At 56.0% G+C, this 17,803-nt stretch overlaps 3 protein-coding genes across 3 annotated transcripts; 1 reads left to right on the top strand and 2 right to left on the bottom strand.

Annotated features, from left to right (window-relative positions):
* Window positions 1-156: 156 nt before the first annotated feature.
* VTJ04DRAFT_9830 (uncharacterized protein) lies at window positions 157-4,493 on the bottom strand (the record flags this gene model as incomplete). Its single annotated transcript, XM_069368420.1, has 6 exons — window positions 157-877; window positions 986-1,600; window positions 1,690-1,794; window positions 1,872-3,386; window positions 3,454-3,563; window positions 3,663-4,493. The coding sequence occupies 6 exons, from the start codon at window positions 4,491-4,493 to the stop codon at window positions 157-159; spliced, it is 3,897 nt and encodes a 1,298-aa protein (XP_069214565.1).
* Window positions 4,494-9,503: 5,010 nt separating this feature from the next.
* VTJ04DRAFT_9829 (uncharacterized protein) lies at window positions 9,504-10,284 on the bottom strand (the record flags this gene model as incomplete). The annotated part of the gene is made up of 2 exons (XM_069368418.1): window positions 9,504-10,090; window positions 10,146-10,284. The coding sequence occupies 2 exons, from the start codon at window positions 10,282-10,284 to the stop codon at window positions 9,504-9,506; spliced, it is 726 nt and encodes a 241-aa protein (XP_069214564.1).
* Window positions 10,285-14,261: 3,977 nt separating this feature from the next.
* VTJ04DRAFT_9828 (uncharacterized protein) lies at window positions 14,262-16,427 on the top strand (the record flags this gene model as incomplete). Its single annotated transcript, XM_069368417.1, has 3 exons — window positions 14,262-14,334; window positions 14,434-15,010; window positions 15,077-16,427. The coding sequence occupies 3 exons, from the start codon at window positions 14,262-14,264 to the stop codon at window positions 16,425-16,427; spliced, it is 2,001 nt and encodes a 666-aa protein (XP_069214563.1).
* Between the last annotated feature and the right edge of the window lie 1,376 nt (window positions 16,428-17,803).

Below are 17,803 nucleotides of genomic sequence, written 5' to 3'. Positions count from 1 at the left end.
TCCCATCCATATGCATGCACACCAATGAACCAAACAACCAATAAGAAAAACCAAAACACTATGTACTGCCTTCTCACGTCCAGAAACGCAAATGGCGTGGAAGCAGAGACGATAATAAACACAGAAATCGATAAAAACATCCATCAAAACCGCACTTCACCTTGGCGACTGCTGTCCGTGATGCATTGGTGGAAGCAGACCGCCAGGCATGAACGGCTCGGTGGTCACTGGTGTTGTCGGAGTCACGACTGACAAGGGGGCTGCGACGGGAGGTGGGCCTGGAGGTGGTGGAGGCGGTAAAAGTGACGAGGTCGGGTTCGGAGAAGGGTTCAAGCTTGGTCCGCCAGGACTCATCATGGGTGCGAGTGCGGTGGGCATCATAGATTCGGAAGGCACCGGAATGGGCGACGCGACAGGCATGGCTGCCGGAATCGCAGGTGACGCCAGAGGTGGTGATACGCTGAGGCCGTTGCTGAGGATTTGGTTCATGGGCCCGGGCGAAGGAAGGCTGATGGGCTTCGCCACCGGGGGCATAGAAGCTGCTGCGGGCGCTGTGGTGGTCGGGGACGTCGTTGTCGCAGCAGTTGTTGTGGCTGCTGATGTCTGACCGATGGGTGGTAACGTTGTCGGGCCCACCGTGCTTGAAAAGCTTGTCGCAGGGTCTGTCGCTTCAGCACTGCCCTGTTTGCCCCAGAGCTCGCGTTCGAGGCCTTCAAGAATTCGCAAGTCGATGTACAAGGCGCTCGACGGATGGGCAATGATCCTGAAGAACGAGATAGTACGGGCAAAGAGATGCTTTAGGAGTGCCTCTCCCACATAGGCGCTGAGCGTCGGATCTCGATAGACTGCCGAGAGCGTGATGAGGTTGCCCCATTGACTGGTACGGTGGAGAATGGAAAGTTAGCGATGCTGGAAACTCCCAAGGTTTTGTGCCGGCAGAACAAGTGGCCGGCGTCTCGTTCAGAGAACTAGGGAGGTGACTTACGCATGCGCTGTTCCAAAAATATTCGTCACGATATATCTCTTCTCTTGGAGGCCATGGAATGCGCGAGTGCTCTCAATGAGGGCCCGGACGCCCTTCGCCGCGTACTCTTTGATCTTGTCGGGGATCTTGCCGTCAATAATGGGGGGCAAATCGACACCGAAGCCGAAGTCAAACGTTGTCATTTGGCCAGGAGCCACCGATTGCTGGTAGTTATGTTCGAGAATGAGGCGGACAAATGGACGGTATGTGATGACCTGAGCGCCCCAATATTTCGCACGCAGTCGAGCAGAGAGAATGTCGCCGGCTGGCGGGTCATCGAGGTCGAACTTAAACTGAGGAGGCACAAATGCCATGGTCAACAAGCTCTGAATGTCGTGGATGACGTCGAAGATGTCCTTGTCTGGGCCCATCGTTTTGGACAACGGCTTTTCTGGGTTGTAGAGGGCGCCATGGATCTTGTTGAGGTTCTTGCGCAGGTACAACTGCGCGAGGTAGCTTTGAAGCACGTCTTCGGTGAATCCTGCTTCCTGAGCCAGCTGGGTGTTCGGGTATGGCATCATGTCCTCGTAAGCGAGTATCTGCGATTGTGGCAGAGGCAACTCGGCGATGATATCGCTGCAAGAGGAGAAACCAGTTAGGAAGCAGTTCTGGTTGGTGGGGGGAGGGGATCCTGTTCCGTCCCCAATGGTAGCAAACACACTCACCTCTCTAGCTGCAGACATGTCCAATAGGCAAACGTAAGTTGGTTATCGGACCTCCTGCTCACGGTCCCCCCACTCATTTTCAACTGCGACAGTCGGGCAAGATTTCTGTTAAGAGGCAGTGAGCGGAATGGTTCGTCAAAGCTGACAAAAGAAAATAGAGCAGAGTGGTGATGAAAACTTACGGCCTCAAGCGGATTTGCAAGGCAAAGCCAGCCTCCTTGATGTAGGCATAGCTTTCCAAAACCCTTCCTAACTGTCCGTGATACAACCCTGCGAGGAGGTAGCAGTAAATATGACGAAGGCTGGTTCCCGCCAGCTGACCTCCCATAATATCTGTGGCGCACGCAAAGTAATCCAGCCCAGGGATCACATCCAGGTTCCTCTTGAGTGACACGCCGCCCTTCACGGCTGGCGCCCCCTGGCCCTGCAACGAGGATCGCCGGCTTGGGCCTGACTTCTCAGGGCCTTCTTTGGGAGACGGCATGCTGGTCGTTGACTGGATGGTGGACGGCGAAGAACCTTGTCCGGGAGAGGGCGGGTATCCGTTCCGCACCATAGGCGAGCCCTGTGACACGTCCCCGGCTGGCACCACGTCGGGGATCCTGTCCTTGTGCAGACATATCTTGCCCAGGGCAAGGATCAACAGCACCAGGGCACTGGCGATAGAACGGGAGAAAATGGGCCTGACGGGTCTGGGCACGCTGGTGGGTGAATCGGACGAATCGAGCGACGGTGAGCGTTTGCGCTTGCTGCCTGTCTCGTACTGAGGTACCGGTGTAGTGACAAACTTGGCAATACTAACACCACCTCCACTGGCGCTACCGCGGCCGGCCTGGCGATTCGAATGAAGCTGGACTGTCTCCAAAAACGACTTCACCAAAGCGTTCAGGTCGGCAGGCGCGATGAGAGGGTGCATGTTCTGGATGTTGTCCTGGTAGCTCTGGACATACTTCCAGACAGTCGACTCGCTGAGATCCAACCCTTGGGTGGTGATGGTGGACTTAGCGTCAATGGGGCCGAGGGAGCCGTTCGCGGTACCCCAGCAGTCAGCAGGTGATGAGACACCTGCATCCGACACGTCATCCATTGCCGCCTCGATGACTCCTGTGTCGCGGAGACTGTCCCTCTCGATCTTGTCGGCCCGGAGGCTGCTGCTCTCTTTGCCCTCGCCGCGGCCCCAGATTCGAAGAAGCCCGCGCTTCTCTTCCTGGCTTATGGGGAATTCATCTACATACTTGACATTCTCAGCCTCAAGGATGCCCTGAACCAGGGCTGAGATTGGCTTCCACTTGAGCAGGAAAGCGGCGAGCGTAGTGTGGTTTTGCGGGATGGATGGCCTTCCGGGCTTGATGACGGGACCGGGTTCCAACTCGGCATCCTCCTCCACGTCGCTGGGAGCCGCCCTCATCCCGCCCGCTTCGACAGATGGCGCAGGCGGAGCATGCGGAACTGACGCGTCCACTGTAGGGGACATCATTTCGGCGTCCTCAGCAACTGGGCCGGCCGATCCAGGAGATTGCGGCCGTGCTGCATCCTCGGGGTAAGGAACCTCGGTCGTGGGAGCCGCCAGGGGACCGGCTGGGTCGAGTTGAACCCCATGGCGTAACATTGCATTCTCGAGCCTAGACATGCGCTGTTCAAACGTTTTCTGAAGGCTGACTAACGCGTCCAGGATTTCGCCGGCAATTTTGTCTTGCCTTGGAGACAGAAAGTCAGCAACGCACCCATGGCCATGGGCTCGAGAGGGAAAGTTCAAAGACGTACTGCTTCGGGACCGCTTCGCGATACTTGCACTCAACCTTCTTTTCCTTGCAGCTCTTGCACGGCTTCAACTCGTCGCACTTGGCTTTGAGCTGCCGGCACGAGTCACAAGCCTGAGGAAGAACCCGGTTAGTAAAGCGCCCTAGGCCTCCTACGAACATAGTCTAGCGAACAAAAAAAAAAAAAAAAAAAAAAAAAAGAAAGGTGCCAACCTGAGATGCGCGTTGCGCCTTGCGTTTCCCCGACGCGGCTGCAACCTGGATTTGATACGGAAGTTCGCCATGGGATGCGTACTGAGGCGGATAGTCGTACGGTGAAGGATGAGGTAGAGGTGTCTGGGGCTGGTAGCTCGGCTGCCGGCTGTACATCGGTGGTGGCGGCGGCGGTCCGTTATCGAAGCTCAAATGCCTCCTGTCCTCCCCATAGGGCTGTGAATGCGGCGGCGGAGGAGGTGGTGGTGGTGGTTGGGAGGGAGGCACAGCAGAGTGCGGTGTTCCTGGAGTCATGGAGTCCTGGGCACCGGGGCCGGCGTTGGTTGAAAGCGGCCTGCGCAGTTGGGGTAGAGTATCTTCAGAGGGGTCCGGCTTGATTATTGGGTCCCGAGGAGGGTAGGGCGGGTATGGCGGATGTGCCGGTGATTGCGGAGGCTGCCTGTGTTCTTGCATCGGAGGAAAGCGGTCGGGCTCATGTTGCCGTCGGTCGGTGTCAATAGGCGTCTGGGGGACAGAAGAGTGAGGGTGAGATGGATGCGGAGGAGGAGGATGATGATGATGCCCGTGCTGCTGCTGCTGTGGTTGTTGAGGGGGCGGAGGCGGTGGCGGTGGAGGAGGGTGATCCCCCGAGCCAGGAGGACGTGAAAAGGAGAGCGGTGAGTGTTGTTGATACTGGGACGATGGTGGGGGATGGGGATGGTGAGCCAGCTGGGAGGCGGGTGTTGGAGAGGGTGTGGGATGGAGCAGAGCTACGCCGTTGTGAGATCCTCCAACGGACCATGACGACGGCCCCAGACGCGGTCGCTTGGTGTCAGGCTGTCCCAAGTCCATGGCTGGGGGTCTTTTATACATGCATGTACATGAAAGCCGATGACACCGGGGGCGGAGGTGGAGGTGGCCGCGGCAAGCAGCAGCAGCAGCCCAGACGGAGACAAGTGAACGTCAAGCAACGGGGCAGCTAAGAAACTTCCCGCGGCAGTGAAGGAAGTGCAAGCGGGGAGGGAGCTTTTGCTCTGATGCGAAGAGCCAAGCAGGGGGAGCCGACAAGGCCCCGTGACTCCGGGGAGAGGATCGCACAGTATATGGTCGAAGAAATCCAAGAAGCCGGCCCCAGAGCGGTCTGGGGTGTGGGAGAGACTGGCGGGGGTTCGCGCGCGAACGCGATGTCCTGCGTTTGCGGGTGTCGGAAAGGGTGTGTCTTGTCTGGGTGAGTCAGCAAGCTCGGAGAGACCCGAGGATGCCGATAGTTGGGAACAAGAGCTCACAGCCAGTTGCCCTCCTGTTCGCGCGTGGTCTTGTTCCCTCTTAGTTACCCTCCGCAAGCGGTCCCAAGTAGCGCCGACGAGGGGTTCAAGTTGGGCAGCAACAGGACCGGGTCGGCGTTGCGCGTCCCGAGATTTTGGGAAAGTTGTCGTGAAGCGAAGTGGAGAGAGAAGGCCACGGGAAGCAACGGCAATGAGGAGCTTCTCGGTTGATGAGACGGAAGCCCGGTAGGTAACGTACGGGCTCCGGCAGTCCGGCAAGCCCAGAAACGACTGAAAAAGAGAGAAGAACAAGAAGAGCTGGGTACCTTCCGTTTTGCCCGTGGTTGCGCGTCTCAGAGACCGGCCCTCTCTGTGCCAAAGGGGGTTTTCCGGGGTCAGAGATGGCGTAACTTAGTAGTATCAGGAGGAGCGCACAGAAGCCCGGGAGAACCGGTGAGGAAGGCGACCGGGCAGGTAGGAGCAATGCGACAAACCGGGCCGCCGCGAGAAACGGTCACGGGCAGAGAGACGGGTGGGAGCTTGCCAGGCTTGGTTGTTTGGTTCCGGGGGGGCGGCAGACCGAGAGGAAACAAAAAATTGTGAAGAGTTCACTCTTGATCCCAGGCAAGCCTCTCGACCATGAAGGGCGCACGGCGTGTGGAACCAGGGTAGTGTGGGCTGGTGGAGAGAGACAAGCCCAGCTCTGGGAGCGCCAGGGTGCTGCTGAAGTGAACAATCAGAGAGAAGCGCAAGGGGTGTGGGCCGGACCCAAGCAGCCCACTCCTCGGCCCGGGGGGGAGGCCCCTTTGCTACGCTTGTTGGAGTAAGGTGGGCTTCGTTAGCAGCGCTGTTGACCAAATGGATGGCCTTGATGAGGTAAGTTTGACGAAACCGGCCCTTTCTTTTCTGGGCTCGTTGTTTCTTCTTCCCTCAAATTCATCCATGCGCTTCTCGTCGGTCCAAGTGAACTTGTGCTGGCTTGTTGTTGTTTGTCGTCGCTGTCGGGAAAAATGGACTGATGGTTGGAATGGGCGGTGACTACGGATAGTAAGATGACTGGTGTCAAGACCGACAAAGTCTGGTGTTCCGCCCCAGAATATTGTGGCTAAAGGGGGGCCCAGGATGGGAACTAACTATGGACATACATACTGTGACCAGTAGTTATGTAGAAGGATTGCGGCGACGAGGCCGGCGAGAGGCTAGCTAAGATGTCGCGGACCAGGACGAGGTCCGTTGTGTAACCTAGGCAGGGAGCGTGCTGGGTAAGTTTTCCCCCACAGAAAGAGAATTGGAATCTCTGGGCGCCATCGAGGGCGGAGGTGATTTGCTTTTTCCAGCATGATTCGGGAAGAGCAAACAAAAAGGTCCGCTGCGTTGCGCCCTGTGCTCGTTTGGCGGAGATACTGGGCCGTGCCCAACGACAGGGAACACAACAAGGAGATTTGATGAGATGAACCCCAGCGCGATTCATCGATTTCACCCACAGGGGCAGGGGTGGGTGTGGCTTCGTGGGGAAGCTGGTGCAACTCGGCATCGGACCCATGACCGTCTCTGTCTGTGTCTGTTTGTCTGGCCTCTGCGACCAAAAAAGGTCTTGGGATTCCAGGAGGCGGCGAGGTGGAAAGACACTTCACTTTCCTCCAGCGTGCCGAAAACACAAAGTGGACGGGAGCCCCCCAACCTGGATGCAACCTCAGCTCAGCTTCGGGTTCGGCAATGCACACCGTGTGTCTCGCACAGGAGGGTGCAGCAAGGTGCAGCTCGGATGACCCAACGGCGGGGCGCGTGGCCGAAGTTTGGGACGAGGCTGCGCCCAAAGTCTGGACAAGCTTCCTTCGGGTCTTGGCCGCAATGAAGTGAACCGTGCCCACGGGTCCGGGCATGGATGGAGGGAGAGAACCTGGGAAATCGGCTGGCACTTCTCGGGCTTCCCTCCGTACACTAGCACCCCGTAGTGTAACTACTCCGGATGGAAGTATACTAGTAGAGGAAACACCAAGCGCACTGTCTCTCCAGCGTCACTTATCTTGGAAGCCCGTCTCATGTGTTAAATGAACAAGACAATGAACTATCTGGAAATGTGTTGCCATCACACGTTGGACTTCCCGTCCTTCTTCGATTCCAACGCTTCTCGAAGCTCACTGCATGTCCTTTGTCGGGTTCTTGTCGCGTGTTCCTGGCTCATGTCCCGTGAGAACGGAAGGGTCAGCGGAGGCGAAAAAAAACGGCAACGAGCCCCCGCAGGCACAAGTGAACACAAACGGCAGGCAAAAACCTTCTTTTCCCGATCGGCCAGGGCCACATTCTGTGTCGAACTTTTGTGGTACCGGGATTGGGAATTCTGGCCAGGAAAGAAAGGGCTCACTCTCCTCAACCCGCCGGTCGCCTTCACTTCCGCCATCCACGAGACATGGATGAGAACCTACTCCGTATTGGCTTTGCTTTCCTCTCCCTTCTTTTTGCCCCGTCTCTTCGCCGAGCTTCACGTCCTCGGTTGTTGATGTCCGGTTTCAACTCCTGACTTGCTTTACTCTCACCGCTTAGCTATGAAATGAAACCTGCCGTGGTGGCAACCTGTCTGGCACCTCTCAAAGTGCCTCTGGGTACCTGGATGTATGGGCATGCATAGATTGGTTCCTCCAACCCACCTCCTCCGTCAGACGCTCCAAGTTTCTCAAGATGAAGCAAAACCTCAGAGCCCTCCAGATGCCACCGGACGCTTGTTGTGTTGACATGTCTCATCGCGCGCCATCATCGGCCCTGTTTTCTTTCTTCCGCCACCGCGCCATGACGAACAAGATGCCCCAAGTCTTGCTGTTTTGAAGAGATTCATGACGCACGGCCTTTTGCTTTGGGAGGGGCTAAAATAGTGACCTGGCTTAGCGGCGTCCCGCAGACACGGCCGTGGAATGGGGCTCGCCTTCTCGGAGCCAATCAACCACCCCAGTGCCGTCCCAAGAGCGTGGTGCTGCGTCCGAGAGTTTGGAAAACTTTGCGCCTCCTGGTCCCGGCTGCCGGTGGATTGTCCCAATCTTGATAAGCGCCGGACTCCTTCGCTCTCAGCGGCTTCGCGACTTCAAGGGGAATGAATGCTCTCCAGCAGAGTCCAAGGGCTTTTTTGCCTCCTCAGAGCAGAAAAACAGACCGCTACATCTGGATTGAGGGCTTGGGCTGAGTTGACGCCACAAAGATTGCCATCTGCGACTTGCAAAGGACCGATCTGGCTGTTTGGTCGGTCCGACCGCGTCACCAGTCTCGCCATCATCTAGCCTATCAACCTGTCACACTTTGGTGGTGATTGACATGCTTTCTCAAGCAGGGGGCGCTGGCAGATGTCGCCAACCCGGCGTTCTGGTGTGAAACCGGCAAACGGAGGGGACAAGGGACGGGAGATAACTGCTGCCAACGTGCATGCCCATTGGACGGACGACATGGGAGCGAAAAGAGGGCCCTTGGGTCGAGGCGCAATCTCAGAAATGGACCAAGGCAACAAAAGAGACAAAAGTATATTGGTAGATGCTCATCTCGGAACGTTCTGCTCGGAGAACCAGCCGACAGGCCCATACACCACACAGTATACCTCGAGGATGTGACGTAGATGCCTGAGGTACGGAAAAGCTCTCCCACTGCTTTGGACGTGACTCCGTGATTGTTCGGTTGTGCGGAGTCTTGGCTGCGTTCACGGATACGTAAGTAACTGTTTCGCGCGGGGGGCTGTTGGAATCACGGGTTTCCCCTCATGGCAAGTGACTGCTCTCTGTTGGTTCCATGTCCTACCCCCGATCCCGCATGATCTGACTCTGTACCTAGGGTATCCAATGTGATGACAAGCTCCAGGAGTGAGGATACTTACCTGCTTGTCCCAACAACGAATGTCAATGATGGGGAGAGGAAAGACGCAGTCATTTGTAAAGTCATATTCATAGTTGCATCCTACTGTGAGCGCGCAGACATAATATCTCGGGATCCCGGGCTTCCAGATGTATTGGTATCTCCACCAAGATAACTTTGGCCATCTCCCTATTAAATGAGAGGATGCCGAGTTTCTGGTGTTGACTCAGTCGTCCAGGCTCGCATTGCATCCCACCTGTCCCTCCGACCACCCGCCCGTACTCCGTACTCGTGTTCCAGTGTAACCTTGAGGGGGTAGGGTGCCACAACCAAATCTTCAACAGATGTGGATCAAGGAGACCCAACAAACGGCAACGTCGGCAAGGCATCCCGTCTGGTTGTCTCGAGTTGAGATACCATAGGAATTGCTTGGTTGGAAAGGCGTTTGTCCTGGAGGTAGGAAAATTGTATGTTTGCGGGCGAGTGTGAGAAACTGAGAGGCTAGGTCGTTACTTTGGCAATGCAAGTTCCAGAGCACATACAAAATGCAGAAAGGGAAGCAACATATGCAGGCGAGAAGAGATAGAGAACTGTATTTCATGCCAGGCAAGAAGAGTGACATGTCACTTAACATGGAAAGGGGCCCAGGTTGGTCTCCCGGTAACAAACAACCAATCTTTGTCCTCATTCTGCAGTCGCGGCAAACGCCTAAGTCTAGCAACTGATGAATCAGTTTGACAAAAGTCATGTCGGGTGGTTTGCCATCCTATCGGTCGTCATCTAGCACCCTCCTCCGCTTTGTTTCGCGAGGCTCTTGTTTGATAGATGGCTGTCTGATGTCCTTCGCCTGCTCGGAAGACCTTGTGAGCACCACCGCCGCTTTGTCGACTCTGCTGGTAGCGGCGGTCTTTGGGCCTGTCAGAGGCTCTGTAAACACGAGGTCTCCAGCCTTCCCAAGTGCCTCGCGGCCGGCTTCCTCAAGAAGGATGCCAAACGCCAGCAAGGCCGTCTCGTCCATGCTCCTCTCGTCAACATTCTTGGAGCCGACGACGCCGCGAGGACCGATTCGGGCCGCGGTAGCATCATAGAACCTGCTCGCGTAGGCATGTATCGCCCTCAGCAGAGCTTCGTCCGGGAGCTGGCGCTTGCCGCCGTCTGGAAGGTCTTCGTTGGCCCAGTATATGTCCTGTTCAGCGTACCGAACCGGCGCGTTCTTGCGCCGAAACAGGACCTCATCAGGCGCAAGCTTCGGATTCCGACCCGAATACCGGTCAATCGTTGTGCTCAGGCGGCGCTTGCTCCTGGCTTGGGCGGATTCTGCGTCGCCCAGAGCGACATTTAGAGATACGCGCCCTATGGTCTGTCAGTCTCTGTGCCAGTTCCATGAGCCTTCTCTGGGGTGACGAACCTGCAACGGCATCATAAACATTGGCCTCGCGGCCGCGCGGCCGTGAGCCTGGGCCGGGAGAGGTGGCCACCGTGCGTTTGGGGGTTGCCGGGGCGCTTAAGTCTGATTGAGTTGGTCCGAATGATGTATGAGATGACATTCAGTCTGCTGGTTTTGTCTCTTGGTTTGTTTTGCGTGTATCCCCGGCAGTTCCAGGTTGGTCTTTCCCACGGTGGAGGCAACTTGAGTTGGGGAAGGCAGATGACCTCATGACAGTCCAATTCACCCTTCTGCCAAAGTACGGCAACGTTTGCTAGACAACAAAATGACGGTGGCTTCGCGTGTCTGGGGGTTTGATGTCCGCCGAGGTTTGAGGTGGACAGCACTGTTGGCGAGTTGTTGAAGATGAGAAGTTTGCTATTACGAAGCGACAGGCGACGGGATCAATCGGGACCCGCTCCCCTGGCACCGGGCGGGTCCATCCCCGGGCCCGTACCGGCCCCACATCCGGACCGACCAACCCTGAAGCACCAAGCAAAGGCGGGCAACATCAGCAAGCAGGAAATCCACCGCTCAGAAATGTAGACGATAAACAATCCCATAGAAGTAGGTATTCGGGCATTGAGTGACCATGTTTTCAGTCTCTAGTCGCTAAGAGTCCCGGTCTCCTGACATCCCACCCACGACAACCTCTGCCAGCAGGGTTCACCAACCGACCAGAAAAGAGACATTCTCTCTCGAGCAAGGGCTTCTAATGCACTACGCTTTACACTGCTTCACCTCTTGCAGAGAATGTCTTGTGTTTCATGCCGGACTGGCTGAAAGCAGAGCATCACATCTCTCTCATGTCATGTCTCCTTTCAAAGACATTTATCAATCTTCTCCTTCTGCCACAGCAAGATCTATAAAGAACCGAAACTTGACTATGGACGCCTACGCAAAATTAAATTCCATGTCATCGAGGGCCCAACACTGAGTATCCTGTCAACGTCGACTCTCGACAAGTTCTGGAGACTCGAGGGGACAACCCATCAGAGCTATCAACTCGAATAACACGAAGTCCTTAAGTCATACCCGCTTTGGTTTTACTTCTGGAAATCAACAGCTTGGAAGCTAGAGGCGTCTAAACTGTACAAACGTGGTGGCATCTTACCAACCACAAAGGCGAACTCAGAGCGTTGCTCCATGACATGGAAATGCCCAGGATTCATTGCGCCAGTCAAAGTCAACACGTGCTGTTATTCTGGTTCTAAAGGAGCGAAGTAGCTAGGTTACATACAAACGCACTTTAAAAAGACTGCAGCAACCAGGATGGAATGGGTGATATGGGGCAGCTATGCTTGCTCTCAGAACTAGGACGGAGAGACACCCTGCTCGAGCCAGCACCTACGGCCAACACAACACTTGGTGTAAAGTACCTACGGATCCAAACGGTGAGATACGTAAGAGTGAACACGTCATCCTAAAAACATGACCCTGTAATGTTGGATCGAGGATCATCGGTTTGGGGGCGGAACGTTCGACTACCACAACATACGTGTGGTCAGTAACAGTGCCCGAAGTGGTGCTGAACCTTGCACTTCGTCACATTGCCGAGAGGATAACAAGCGAGGCGTGGATGGCACAATTTATGGACAAGCGGTGGGGTTGCAAAAGAGCGTCTGTGAACCCTTCTGCCACTCTCTCCAGCTTTTCTTCCCCAGTGTGCTTGGACATCCGGAAGATTGAAACCAACAACTTGCATCCTGAATATCCACGGGTTGCCAGTGCAAGAGAATACCTCTTCGATCATTGTCCCGATAAGCCTGTACATATCTGATACCACATATAGTCGACTCGGCTCTGTGTCACTGGATGACTGATTCGTGGGCCAAACGGGGACACAAGTCCCCGGGAGCATAGGGAGAACAACATTCCCGACTTCGCGAGACAAAACGTGACTCAGATAGATCTAAAGGATTGGGTATGAGGGGTCCAAGTCTTCCAGACCTTCATTTACACCCTAGACTCTTCCCTAAGCCTCTGGTAGGCACTCCCCCCAAAGCATGACCGTGCCCGCAAGAACAGCCTGTCTCAACAGACCAACGCTCTATAGAGCAGAGAGGCCGGGAGGCATAAACCTTTACGATAACAATCCTCGGTCACATATCCCGTCCTGAAAACCTGACGACTGTCCCCAGTCCCTCGATCTGGTGAGCGTCCCCAAGACCAGGCAGAATGATTTGATACTCCCGAATGCCTGGGCTCCGCAAGCGAAGCGATATCACCACACAGCCCAACTCCATCTAACCGTGGTTGAGGTCCCCATATATTGTCTGGCGAGCGTGTCTTGGATGGTTCTGGTGTGAACACTTTAGTTCCACCCCAGTAGCAACATCCATCTCGGGTCCGAATTGGAGCAGGCTGCCGTGGGACCAAGGCTGCGCGATGATTTGGGCCTTGTCGCTCTCCACTGCATGACAAAGCTCACAACCACGACGGACTCAGTCGCAGTACCAGTCCTTCTCGACTTGGCCGTTGCGGGTTCCTGAAATACTTACCAGGGGTTATACCAAGGGAGTCCTGCCGGGCTAGTTTCCTGGTTGGGCCCGGGTCCATGGCAGTTGGGGCCATGACTTCGGGAATAGACCACAATACCAAGGTCCCGACTATACTGAGTGCATCTTAAGTGAGACATTATTTGATAAACATTCAACATTCAACATTCAAACAAATGCCAAGTCCTCTCCGCAATGGAAGCCCCTCGAGTGTCGAAGATGGTGAGTCTTGTCGGGGTTCAGGAAGATAGATGCTGCGGAGGGCACAGGTGAAGATCAGTTGTTTTATCAATGAAATGAGTCCCCTAAACAGGAAAACATGCACTTTTCAGGTGCAACAATCCACGTCGTCACTTGTATCACAGCTGGACCGAGGTATTTTGTGATAGTTGCTTGGAAGGAGAGTCTGGATTCTGGATGTTAGTCGGGCTTCAACTCCCGAGGCCCACAGAGGTGAGGGAATCAGAAAGAAATGACGTCACGGAGCTCATCCGATGCCACTATGCGGAGCTAAAGATTCAGAACTCCATGAACTCGTGGATATCCCCATGTACAAGTCGACCGTTTCCTCAGACACAAAGGCATGTAGCCAATATCAGATAATGTACAATGTTTCTCAGGTAGGCCGGCCGGGGATGATGTAGTTGCGCATGATCGGATCCCGGAGGCCGCTGAAGCTCTCGCGACGGGAGTGTGGAACCTGAAGCACATGCAACGCCCATTTGGCCTGCGCGGGGCCTCCCGAGGGAGAGGTCAGCTCCACCAGCGAAAGAAACCTCTTCGGCGCTAACCAACGCCAAGGGCTCAAGGACGAAGCGACCTTCTGAATTCACTTGCGATGGACCATGATCAACTGCGCTACGGAGGAGGAGGCGGGCGAAACTTCACAAAATTAGAGATATGTTATACAAGAAAGCGATCTGATACGTCTTGACAAACTGCACAGCCACTTGCCCGGCTTGCCACATCTCGGGAGTTGAGCGGGATGTATGAGTAAGTCCACCATGGCCCGTCATGGCCCGTCATGGCCCGTCTGAACCCGTGGACGGGACGCAGGGCTGGGCACGAGGCGCCCAGCTTCTTGGAGAAACTTGGAACGCCGGGCACGAGGCCGTCACCTTCCTCCATCTCAGAGTGGGGCCTCCCGTCCCCGGGCCACGTCCGAGTTCGCGGCACCGAAGCTGCACTGCCCCCTGCCATAAGTCAGGGACCCAAGAATCTCGCTGTCAGGGTCCCCCGCTCGCCGCGACACAAACGCCTAGACTAGACGCCGGCAAGCAAATATCTGACTGAAGAAGGGCGTCAAGCCCGTAGACTTTCTGACCTGACTCATCCCATAAACGACCGTTACACGCTGACACGCAGTACCCCGAGACTGTACTGTACACCCGGCTTATTTGGTAGGCCTGGATTGCTTGCTGTTGCGTCACATCCACGTCCTTGCCCTTGTTCTTCCTCGCCGGACCTCACCAAGTCCCCGCAGTCGTCATCCTCGACAGCTTCTTCAACAACGTCCCCGACGTCCTCAACACACCATCTATTCCCCAAGTACTCAGCGACATACAGCATTGTAAATACAATCGCGGACCTATACGAGGCCATGGACATGGACTCAACCGGGTTAAAACGCAAAGACACAATAAAGGGACCTCCCCTGCGGGTCCTCTCGCTTGGTACGTCAATGCCTCTCTTGCTCCCCTCCCTCGACGGCGTGGCCTACATACATGCAACCTAGACCCCAATTTATCCACAAAGCTAACACACGGGCTTAGATGGGGGTGGTGTACGCGGTTACTCCATGTTCCTGATCCTCCAGGAGCTCATGCACCGGACCTTTGTGGAAATGGAAGGGCGAGCTCCTCGGCGACACGAGATCCCGAAGCCATGCGACCATTTCGACCTCATCGTTGGCACCGGTACCGGTGGCCTTATCGCCCTGATGCTAGGGAGGTTGCGCCTCGACATTGAAACCTGCAAGGAGCTCTATGTGCGCCTGACGCGCTACGTCTTCGAGACCGACAAAACCTTCGCCGGCATCCCGTACCGATCCACCTTGTTCAAGGCAACAAAGTTGGAGGAGGCGATCAAGGAATGTGTCCGGGAGCACACAGTCAACGAGCTGGAGGGAAACGACGGTTCCGACGCTGCCAGCAGCACCATTTCGTATCCATTGAGCCCCGTCTCGCGCTCGAGCGCAGCCGCCTCTCACCCCAGGCGCAACCCCAGCAACGCCAGTGTCGTCAGCTTTAGTGCTCGGAGCCCCGGTGCGCAAATGACAAAACCCGCATTATCGCGGTGGGGGAATCCCGACGCGCGCCTGTACGATGAACGGGAGAACAGGACCAAGACGTAAGTGCCCTTCCACTGTTAGATGTAGTAGGGAGAACCTGGAACTGATCCGGACTGTCCTGTCAGGGCCGTGACTGCGATTTATAAGGGAACACCGAAAGGAGGCGCCCCGGCATTGCTACGCTCGTATGACTCGAGGCGAGAACCTGCTCCTGAATTCGACTGCACCATCTGGGAAGCCGGGCGAGCCACCTGCGCCATCGGGCTCGCCTTCAAGCCCATTCAGATCGGCCAGTCTGTGTTCCATGACGACGGCGCTGGAAATTTCAATCCCGCCCCGGTTGCTCTCGACGAGGCCATCAACGAGTGGCCTGGTCGCGAGATTGGCGTTTTTGTCAGCGTCGGCACGGGAAAACGCCCCAAGAGCAGTGACGCCAATGCGTCCCTCTGGTACGAGGGATTTCTCGGCGAGTTTGCTGAAGCGCGGAGGAAGTTGATCGCCAAGATCGAGGGCTGTGAGAAGATCCACGACATGATGAAGAAGGAATACCTGCCGAACCGAGGCGTCAATATCGATAATTATTACCGCTGGAACGTCGAGGTTGGGGTGGGGGAATTTGGCATGAACGAGTGGAATCGGCTCGCCGACATTAGTACCAACACCAAGAGGTACATGCAGAGGGACGCTGAGCAGAAGATGGTCCAGAGCGCTGCGACAAAGCTGGCCAATATCTACTTGGCGAAGCAGAGGTGGGAGCGATTCAGCCAGTCCAGCGGTCCGGATGGGGTGCCACAACCTCAGCCGGTGCCCGAAATCTCGCTGCCCATGGCCGTGGAACTGCCGGGGGACATGCCCGCCTCATGGCCTGCCTCTCACACCCCATCAAGCCGGCGTTCTTACGAGTCGGGCAGCGACATAGTGCCACCCCGCCCCACGACTCCGTCACCGAGGAGCTCGGGAGAGCGGCCACGACAGTCTCCCAGGGTTAACCAACTTCCCTATCCGACGGCGCCTCCTGCGGGATCTCCCCCTGCACCTCCGAGTCTGTTTGCCCAATTCCCAAGCGCCACAGGACCAGCCTCGCGCCCCGCGAGCAGCGGAACAGGAGCAGGAACAGCGGGAGGAAGTGCTGCTAGCAGAGATGACGAGGACCGTCTGGTGGTCAACGCCCCAACACCGTCGCAGTACAGACTCACGGCCGGCACGGACAAGATTACCGTTATGGGCCCTGAAGAGCGACCCAGGCGCTACGACGACCCACCGCCGCCGCTGCGGGGGGGACCGCCCTCCATCCCGCCGCCGCTACCGCCCAAAACGCCTCTGCCAGAACACCAGGCGGCAGGGGGGCGGGCTCCTCCTCATCCCCCTCCCCGCTCGTCTGCCCCAGTCTTGCCGTATCCTCTGGATGACTCTGACGATGAGCCGCCACCGGTGGTGAACCTGGCGCGGAAGCCAACGCATTATTCGGCTCTCTAGCAGCGGAGGAGCTGTAAAGTAGGCGTTCGCGGGGTGTGATACGAGCATGAGCCGAAAGCGCTTCCTCCAACATTGCCATATATCATCCGCTGTCTCTTTATTCTCATGCGCGACGAATTGTCGAGCATCACTACTCCTCATTGCTACCTCATTGCTGGGGTCACGCCAGGGTTGTTCAGGTGGGCGGATTGGTTAGACTGGACTTGGAGTTTGGGTTGTGATTTTGCAAGGACTGCACGGGTTTTGAAACGATTTATCACGACATGAACTGGGTAACATTTGGGTATACGTGCTGATCGAAGCTGTGATGATATCCTTTTTCTTATGGTTCTGGTTAATGGAAACAAACAATTAATGACCCAGGCACCTTGGTACCTCAAGGGCTTGCCATGTATTGTGACTTACACCTGACCGTCAGTAGCCTCACGATATTCCATAACTGGGCATGGGAGCCAGTAGAGGTACAACTTCAGTGTCATGAAGCCTCCACCCCAAACGGGCGGAAGGCGTTGAACGCAACGCAATCAAGCCGGTCTTCAATGTCAAGCAAGTCTCTCTCCCAGGCTAAGACCCGGGCACTGTACTGTCTATGGCATCACATCTGACCACATTCAATGGTCTCGGATCTAGACCAGTCGTTCAACCAGGACATCAGCAGATGCTGCACCTTCAACCAATGGACTGGTACCTGGTGCAGTGACTGTCAGCTGTGGATGCAGGGGTTGCAGCACTCAAACTCAGAGTTTCGGTGGCAGACACGAGGCTGCACAGCCTGGATCCAGCCTGTCGGTGCCGTTTCATCTGGTTGCGCTGTTGAACCCGGGGGAACCCACGTCCAACCTTAACTGCAGCCCTACCATGGAGGGATTGCGCATCATGTCTTCCAAGGCTGGAGGCCGTAGGTACATCTCCTGGTAATGTGGATGGAGCAGATTGTACCGAGTACTCCCTCGGCCGGTTTGCCGGATTGTAGAGTATATTGAATTTTCCGTCCGCCAACTTACGGTAAAATACTCTCTGCCTCGAAACAATGGTCCTTGAGCACCGAGTCACAGGGCTGCGTGTCCCACTTCAAGCGAGGTTGGACAAAGAATGTTCGGGTCCATGTCAGCCAGACAATGCCAGTCGCTGCGATGCTGCGGCCCACCGCTATCTCAGCCCTTCAGAGCCTGCCCCGAGGTTCATCGAGGTGTGGGTAGGTGGCATGATTTGATCTGGCTTTCCAGCCTGATAGCTGTCTTTTGAACTACCATTGGCCCTGGAATCATCAGCCCGGTCGAATTAAATGCTACCGGGCTTTGCCATGACTCGGGCCAGTAGGTACCTATGCCTGGTGGATTCCTCCAAATACTTCGTGAAGTAGGGCATGGGAGAAA

Source organism: Mycothermus thermophilus (genome assembly GCF_041956435.1).
Source record: "Mycothermus thermophilus strain CBS 625.91 unplaced genomic scaffold VTJ04scaffold_7, whole genome shotgun sequence".
Taxonomy (NCBI): domain Eukaryota; kingdom Fungi; phylum Ascomycota; class Sordariomycetes; order Sordariales; family Chaetomiaceae; genus Mycothermus; species Mycothermus thermophilus.
This window is presented reverse-complemented; position numbering and strand designations above follow the sequence as displayed.